Consider the following 9,203-nt stretch of genomic DNA (forward strand, 5'->3'; position numbering starts at 1 on the left):
GTCGCCTTAGTGGATGATCTCCGCCGGGAGCTAGACAGGGGGAGTGTGTCCCTGTTGGTGCTTCTGGACCTCTCAGCGGCCTTCGATACCGTCGACCACGGTATTCTTCTGGGACGCCTTGCAGAGATGGGCCTTGGAGGCACCGCTTTGCGGTGGCTCCAGTCATTTCTGGAGGGTCGTACCCAGAAGGTGTTATTGGGGGACTCCTGCTCAACACCACAGCCTTTGACCTGTGGTGTTCCCCAGGGTTCCATACTGTCCCCCATGCTGTTTAACATCTACATGAAGCCGCTGGGTGAGATCATCCGGAGTTTCGGGGTGCGGTGTCACCTGTACGCAGATGACGTCCAACTCTGTCACTCCTTCCCACCTGCTACTAAGGAGGCTGTCGAAGTCCTGAACCGGTGCCTGGCCGCTGTGACGGTCTGGATGAGGGCGAACAAACTGAAATTAAATCCAGACAAGACAGAGGTACTCCTGGTCAGTCGCAAGGCCGAACAGGGTATAGGGTTACAGCCTGTGCTGGACGGGGTCGCACTCCCCTTGAAGGCGCAGGTTCGCAGCTTGGGTGTGACCCTGGATTCATCGCTGAGCCTGGACCCCCAGGTTTCAGCGGTGACCAGGGGAGCATTTGCACAGCTTCGGCTCGTGCGCCAGCTGCGCCCGTATCTTGGGAAGTCTGACTTGGCCACGGTGGTACACGCTTTGGTCACATCCCGCCTCGACTACTGCAACGCTCTCTACGTGGGGCTGCCCTTGAAGACGGCCCGGAAGCTCCAGCTAGTCCAGCGCGCGGCAGCCATGTTGTTAACCGGAGCGGGACGCAGGGAGCGCACAACGCCCTTGCTGTCCCAGCTCCACTGGCTGCCGATCAGCTACCGGGCCCAATTCAAGGTGCTGGTGCTAACCTACAAAGCCCTAAACGGTTCCGGCCCAAAATACCTTGAGTACCGCATCTCGGCCTACGAGCCCACGAGGACCTTGAGATCATCCGGGGAGGCCCTTCTCTCGGTCCCGCCTGCCTCACAGGCACGCCTGGCGGGGACGAGAGAGCGGGCCTTCTCGGTGGTGGCCCCCCGGCTGTGGAACTCCCTCACTGCTGAAATTAGACAGGCGCCTTCCCTCATGGCCTTCCGCAAGGGCCTGAAGACCTGGCTCTTCGAAGAAGCCTTCAATTAAGTGCTATGCTTTGGTATGACCACCGGATTGGACTAGGACTACGAGATTGATTATGACCCAAACAGGACGAAGCGGATTTTTAGCTTAATTATCTGTGTGTTCGTAAGATGTATGTCATGGCCTTGAATCTACTGTAACTGTTGTCTCTATGTTCTATGTTCTGTACACCGCCACGAGTCGCCTCCGGGCTGAGAGTGGCGGTTAACAAATGCAAATAATAATAATAATAATAATAATAATAATAATAATAATAAATCTGCACATTGAATTTCTTGTGACAACCACTGGTCTGCAAGAATGAAAATATGGTCCACGGCCTTACTATTACTACACCGTTGCCTCAAAATCACGTGACAACAAGAGCGACTGGTCTTGCAAAACCCTCTAATAGTGCTGAGGCAACGGGGATGTCGGGAGGGGAGAGGCTGACTACCCATAAAAGATTACTACTACCACATCAGCTCTAGATTATTAAATATGGTTTTCTGTGGGCGAGCAGATGGCATCTAAGGTAAAGGTAAAGGTTTTCCCCTCACATTAAGTCCAGTTGTGTCCGACTCTGGGGGTTTGTGCTCATCTCCATTTCTAATCTGAAGAGCCGGCATTGCCCATAGATACCTGCAAGGTCATGTGGCCGGCATGACTGCATGGAGCGCCGTTACATTCTCACAGGAGCGGTACCTATTGATCTACTCATATTTGCATGTTTTCAAACTGCTAGGTTGGCAGAAGCTGGGGCTAACAGCGAGAGCTCATGCCGCTCCCCAGATTCGAACCAGTGACCTTTCATTCAACGACTTCAGCAGCTCAGCACTTTAACCCACTGTGCACCCCAAATAACCAACCCAAATCTAAAGTTGACCAAAAACTGATTCATAACCCTTTTGGTACTAATGTTGGAGAGTGGTTCCTGGTCAAGTGATCAAGTCAACAAAAGATTGGGAACCACTGCTATATATGTAAGCCACCTTGAGTCCCCTATGGGGTTGAGAAGGGCAGAGTATAAATATGGTAAATAAACAAACAAATAAATAAATATCCAAACAGTGTTTCTAAATGCTCAACTGAAGTCTTAAATGACAACATTGTATTAAAATTTGGTGGTTTAAGGAAATCATCAAGGGGAGGGTGGATTTTTTATTTTATTTTATTTTTATTATTTTTATTCATTCCCCACCTCCACCCTGCATTGCTAAAATCTCTGCTCCCATCATAACCAACTTTCCTTCCAGTGCTTGGAAGTCAGCAAAGGCTGGTGGTTTTTCATCTACACACAGTTGTGCTCTTCTTCAGTGAGAGGGAAGTGAGTGATAAAGATGTTGTAACCTCACGTTTCCTCACACCAGTTGTTGCAGCATTGTGATTTTGCAAAGTGAGGATGGGGCAGGGATTATTTAGGTTCCTTTGCCTTCCTCTTGCACTCATTTTTACAACGCATTGGGACAGCAGCTCTTCAAGACATGCTTAACTCAGAATCAGCCTACATTGTGGTACAGAAGACATTCTGAAGCAGCGTGTGGTGAGCAAACATTATATGCCAGCGATGCCACAGAAAGTTGGGATGTTTCGGATTTGTCTGTATCTCATAGAAGCTCCTTTCTCTGTCCTCTTGGTTTCTATAGGAGGGCAGGCTATGAGGGAAAGGCAGGGACCAATTTGTGCTGCAGCATGCACCCATATCCACATCACAATGCATTGTGGTGTGCCAGATAGGACATCGTGTCATGTCTAGTCGATCTGTTCAGTTGGAAGTTGGTCTGGAAGTTGGAGGGAGAGGACTAGAGTTTGGGGACTATCAAGAGACGTTAAAGCAGTGGTTCTCAACCTGTGGGTCCCCAGATGTTTTGGCCTTCAACTCTCAGAAATCCCAGTAGCTGGTAAATTGGCTAGGATTTCTGGTAGTTGTAGGCCAAAACACCTGAAAGCCCAGAGGTTGAGAACCACTGCCTTAAGGGCTATAAATATGAAATTTGGGGGCACTTGTGGCCCATAGTCCTAACCGTACCCACCTTACTTTATAATACAATGCAGCATTATATGCTTTAATGTTGAAACCTAGCATCCTGTAATAGTTTGAGTGTTGGACAGTGACTTTGGAGATGAGTGACAAATGCAAGATACTCCACTTAGGCAGTAAAAATGAAATGCAAAGATACAGAATCGGGGATGCATGGCTCAAGAGCAGTACATGTGAAAAAGATCTTCGAGTCCTTATGGACAACAAGTTAAACATGAGCCAACAATGTGATGCGGCAGCAAAAAAAGCCAATGGGATTTTGGCCTGCACAAATAGGAGTATAGTGTCTAGATCCAGGGAAGTAATGCTACCCTTCTATTCTGCCTTGGCCAGACCACACCTGGAATATTGTGTCCAATTCTGGGCACCACAATTCAAGGGAGATATTGACAAGCTGGAATGTGTCCAGAGGAGGGCGACTAAAATGATCAAGGGTCTGGAGAACAAGCCCTATGAGGAGTGGCTTAAAGAACTGGGCAAAGAACTGGGCAGAAGAGAAGGCTGAGAGGAGACATGATAGCCATGTATAAATATGCGAGGGGAAGTCATAGGGAAGAGGGAGAAAGCTTGTTTTCTGCTGCCCTGGAGACTAGGATGCAGAACAATGGCTTCAAACTACAGAAAAGGAGATTCCACCTGAACATTAGGAAGAACTTTCTGACTATGAGAACTGTTCAGCAGTGGAACTCTCTGCCCAGGAGTGTGGTGGAGGCTCTTTCTTTGGAGGCTTTTAAACAGATGGCTGGATGTGCTTTGAACACAGTTTTCCTGCTTCTTGGCTGGGGGGTTGGACTGGGTGTTCCATGAGGTCTCTTCCAACTCTATGATTGTATGATTCTATTATTCTATGAGTGTTCAATTGCCCACTTGGCTGTGGAAACCCTCTAAGAGGCTCATGGAAACCCGTCTATTAACAGAGTTGGAATATGGCTCCCCTTAGGAGTTTAGAATACATTTCCTATCAGCCCAAGCCAAAGTGATTAATTATAAGAGATGATCTGAGATGGAGAACCACATCTTGTTTTAATGGGTATCTTCTTTCCAGTTTATCTTCAATACAGTCATGTCAGCAAAATTGAATTAGCAGCTATTACATTGTCAATGGACATTTCAGTGCCTTCAAGGACAAATATATAGACCCGCCTCACTTTCTTCTCCCCTTTGACACGCATACTGACATTGAGGGAATATGGTCCCACCGCACAAGCGTGGCCACTGAAGAGTCCATTTCGACCGGATACTCTGTGTTTGTGGAACAGAAGCCACCCTTTGTGCCACAACAGGAAGCTGTGGTTTCTTCTAAATTCATGGTTGTTGATAGTTTCTCAACCACTTTAGAACATCAGCCACAATAATATGGAAGCATCAGCTTTAAGACATCAGATACAGGTATGGAGGAGCATAGGGGGAAAGGATGCAATCAGAACAGATGCCTTAAGAGAAATATTGATCAGCATATTCTCAGCATGAACTGTGACATGGAAAGCATTTCAAGATATCTAGTGGTGTCTCTTTATATCAGCTATTAGTAGTTATACAATAAGATACCCCCTCCTAGCAATATCTGTGGGGGATACATTCTACTGGAGAATCAAGAGATTCCTAAAGAAGTATCATCTCTGGACATTTATTTGGTCTACAGGAAGCTGACTATAATGTTACATGGAGGACCTAGCAAATATCTAGAGCAGAGGGTTGCTGTGAGTTTGTTTGTTTGTTTGTTTTGGGGGGGGGGCTGTATGGCCATGTTCCAGTAGCATTCTGTCCTGACATTTCACCATCTGTAGTAGGCATCTTTAGAGGTCTGTTGGAGGTGAGGCAAGTGGAGTATATATCTGTGGAATGTCCAGAGTGGGAGAAAGAACCCTTGTCTGTCTAAAGCAAGTATGAATGTTGCAATTAGCAGCTTGAACAGCATTGAGTAGCCATAGAGATAGCCTGGCTGTTGTTGCCTTAAGGGAGGTGTTAACTGGCAATTTGATTGTTTTCTGTCTGGAGTTCCTCTGCTTTAGAGTAGTGTTCCTTATTTACTCTCTTGATTCTGGTGCTTTTTAATACTGGTAACCAGATTTTGTTTATTTTCATGGTTTCCTCCTTTCTGTTGAAGTTGTCCACATGCTTGTGGATTTCAATGACTTCTCTGTGGACATGATGGCTGTCAGAGTGGTCCAGCATGTCTGTGTTTTCAAATAGCCTTCTGTGTCCAAGTTGGTTCATCAATTGCTCTGCTGTAGCTGACCTCTCTGGTTGAATTATTCTGCAGTGCCTTTCATGTGTTTTGATTTGTGTCTAAGCATTGCTGCGTTTGGTGGCCCCTATATAAACTTGTCCACAGCTGCATGGTATACGATAGACTCCTGCAGAAGTGAGAGGATCTCTCTTGACCTTTACTGAATGTAGCATTTGTTGAATTTTCTTGGTGGGTCTGTAGATAGTTTGTAGGTTGTGTTTCTTCATCAGCTTCCCTATGCGGTCAGTGGTTCCCTTGATGTATGGCAAGAACACGTTTCCTCTGGGCAGATTTTTGTCTTTACTCTCATGGCTTGTTCTTGGTCTTGGTGCTCTTCTGATGTCTGTCTTAGAATATCCATTGGTCTGTAGAGCCCAGTTTAGGTGATTCAGTTCACCTTGGAAGAGATGGGATTCACAAATCCTGTTTGCATGGTCTACCAAGGTTTTTATTGCACTTCTCTTTTTGACCTGGGTGATGGTTGGTGTTTTTATGTAGGTGTGCATAGGTTTTCTGTAAACTGTGTGGCCCCATTGTTGATTTGGTTTGTGGATGACTAGGACATGAAGAAATGGTAGCTTTCCTTTGTTTTCTTTTCCCATGGTAACTTGGATGTTTGGGTGGATGTTGTGGTCCAGGAACTTGTTTAGTTCTTCTGCTCTATGACCTCAAATGGTGATGGTGTCATCCATATCTGAACTAAATAATGGGCTTTTTTTGGTACTGTTTCCAGGGCTTGTCTCTCAAAGTGTTCCATGTAGAAATTTGCTATGACAGGACTAAGAGGGTTCCTCATGGCTTCTCCAGATTTCTGTTCATAGAATTCATTGTGCCACTGGAAATAGCTTGTGATGAGGCAGTGTTGAAACAAAGCTGTAATGTTTTCTGGGAAATTCCAGTTGATGAGTGCAATGGCATCTATATGTGCATCTATATGATGAGTGCAATGGCACCTTGGTGAATAGAGACACCACATCGAAGCTGAAAAGTTTGTCATTGACGTTGAGTTTGAGATTGCTGGTTTTTTCTATGGAGTGGGCTGATATAGTATGTAGTCAGCTCAATATGGGTTTGTTTGTAGTTGTGCGGCCAGAAGTTTTGCCAAATCATATATATCTAGAGCAGTGTTTCTCAAAGTCTGCTCCTCCAGGTTTTTTTTGGACTTTAGCTCCCAGAAATCCCAGCTAGTTTACCAGCTGTTAAGAATTTCAAAAGCTAAAGTCCAAAACATCTGGAGAAGCACAGTTTGAGAAACTCTGGTCTAGAGAGACAATTTTTCTCCAGGTGTGGGTAAGTTCAAAGGGTCTTAATATATACATATTCTTAACTAGGGTCCCACAAGAAATGCTCTTGTGTTGTGGGATGGCTTCCATGGGACTCCCATGGAGCTCCGTTTCCGGAGTGCATGGAAATGGATCCCTACCACCATCTGTTGAGGTCCTAACTGAGAAAAAAGAAGCTTCTAATATAAGCTTTTGAGAACAGCATTTCATCAGATGCATGAAAATGCATGAAAATGTTTAGCATACACTTTAATGGAGTCCAGTCTGGTCCACTTCAAACATTGCATGGAATAAAACTTCACTCCATGCACCTGACAAGATGGAATGGACTCCACAAAAGCTTATGCTAGAAATTTCTTTTTCTCAATTAATTTAGAAGGGTGCTACTTGTTACCATTTGCCATCAAGCTGACTTTAACTTATACAACTCTAGACAAGAGAGACCCCGCAAGGACCCTAGTCAACTGCCCTGCTCCAATTTTGCAGTCTTTGCAACATAGTTTCCTTGATAGTCAATGCATCTATGTTTCTTTTCCCCTACTGCGTTCCACTCATGACATGGCAAAGCACAACATGCTCAGTTTAGTTGATACAAAATTTCCTGGGACCCATCACATGGCATAGGGCCACTTCCAGTAGGGCTCTGTATTGAAAGCATGCTGGGAGGAAGAATTCAGAACATGAGTGACTCATACTGACTTATTACTCAGGTAAGCCGGGGAGAGCATGGGGGGAAGCCAGGCAGAAACAGTTCCTCCGTGTGATGGGGAAGGGGTCAATGTGAGTGATGTAAGCCATGTGGGGCAGGGAGCAATTGTTTCCTCCATTGCCACACAGATTCTCCCACTGTTACTCAGCTGCAGACCCTCAATGTGATGAGGTCCTAAGTCTGAGAACCCCCAGAATGGTATGTTTTTAAAATGATATTAGGAGATATGCAAGGGTTGAAAACAATGGGTACTGAATTTGTCTGGGTTTCTCTTTGCAGATACCATGAATGCCTCATGTACACCCTTCAATACTACTGCCGTGGAAGATGCCATGCGCCACATTGGCATAGTAACTAATGTGGTCATCCTGATTCTGGGAGTCTCTGGCAATGGGCTAGTGATGTGGGTCATCGCTATGCGGGAGAAGCGGAAAACCTTCACTTCCATCTGTTATTTCAACCTGGCTGTTGCAGACTTCCTCTTCTCTCTCGGCCGTATTCCTGCCCTGGTCCAGGAAATCATGTACTCCTGCTGGCCATTTGGCCTTGCCTTATGCAAGCTACATGCTTTTGCCCGCTACCTCACTGTCTTTTCCAGTGTCTTCATCCTCACTGTCATAAGTGTCTACCGGTGCTTATTGATAGCACGACCTGTCTGGGCCCGAAACCATCGGGGGCCTCACTGTCAAGCCCTGATGTGCATTGGAGCATGGATCTTAGCTTTGGCCTTCAGCATTCCCTATCTGGTAGTCCGTCATACTGTAGAAAGCAATGGAGGCACCTACTGTGTCTATCAGAAAGTTCTCAAGAAATCTACGGAACTGCCCTTGAGGCTGAGCAGGTTCTTTGGGGGATTTCTTGTGCCTTTTATCATCATTTCTTCAGCCTACTTGGTTCTAGTTTTCAAGCTCCGTGGGCGACGCTGGGAAGGCTCCCACCGAACTTTCGCTCTAGTAGCCATCATTGTTGCATTCTTCTTCATCTGTTGGCTACCCCACCACATCTTTGTACTTATCAGTACAATGCCACTCCCCAAGGAGCAATGGGGAATTGGGCTCAAGTTGACAAATGCTCTGGCATACCTCCACAGCTGTGTCAACCCAGTGCTATACTGTTTTGTGGGTTATTTTCGGGTAAGAGGTCTTCGCCGCCAGACCTCCTTCTTGGGTCTTTTCCGGAAGGCACTAACTGAAGAGGATGAAGGATCTGTTGCAGCAGAAGCATCACGGAGTCTTAATCAAAAGACTTCAGGACCAAAAGAAAGTTGGACTTGAGTGTTGCAATTTTACATGTTCATAAAAGAAAGAATATCTGACTTGGACTATGGACCTATAACTTCGTTCATGTTCAGCATGGTTACACCAAATTTTAGGATACTATTGATCAAAGTGACTTCCATGTGCTAACTTTTGCCATCCAACCATTGGCCACTCCTTCTCTTCTGAGATATAGGTTGTGTGCGAAGGAAGCCAGAGAAAGACATTGGACCTTCTCAGATGCTTCAGTGTTAATGGAGTGAAAGGATTCTGGATACCAACAGTGCTCTGCCTCCTGAGCTCTGGCATTTGTTCATTTGTCCAGTCCCAGTCTGAGGCTGACATTTACAGCCTTATCACACGGGGCAAAATAAGCGTCCTAGGACACTTCTGCTCCAGTTCACCAATGGATCCCAACACTGCTCATCATATGATGTTGGGGTGGCTTCTGGTGGGGCTCCATTGGTAAATTGGGAAGGCAGCATGGTAGAGGCTGTTGCCACCAATACGAGAACATTGCAGTGTCCAT

At 45.9% G+C, this 9,203-nt stretch overlaps 1 protein-coding gene across 1 annotated transcript; it reads left to right on the forward strand.

The window, feature by feature from the left end:
* Positions 1-2,620: 2,620 nt before the first annotated feature.
* Positions 2,621-8,692, forward strand: LOC137095150 (chemerin-like receptor 1). Its single transcript, XM_067461461.1, has 2 exons — positions 2,621-2,698; positions 7,698-8,692. Exon 2 carries the CDS (start codon positions 7,703-7,705, stop codon positions 8,690-8,692), a length of 990 nt encoding a protein of 329 aa, XP_067317562.1. The 5' UTR covers positions 2,621-2,698; positions 7,698-7,702.
* The last annotated feature ends 511 nt before the right edge of the window (positions 8,693-9,203 follow it).

Source organism: Anolis sagrei, chromosome Y (genome assembly GCF_037176765.1).
Source record: "Anolis sagrei isolate rAnoSag1 chromosome Y, rAnoSag1.mat, whole genome shotgun sequence".
Taxonomy (NCBI): Eukaryota; Metazoa; Chordata; class Lepidosauria; order Squamata; family Dactyloidae; genus Anolis; species Anolis sagrei.

Excerpts from the sequence above, each read along its gene's own strand:
- LOC137095150 (XM_067461461.1), top strand. The coding sequence starts at position 7,703 with ATGAATGCCTCATGTACACCCTTCAATACTACTGCCGTGGAAGATGCC.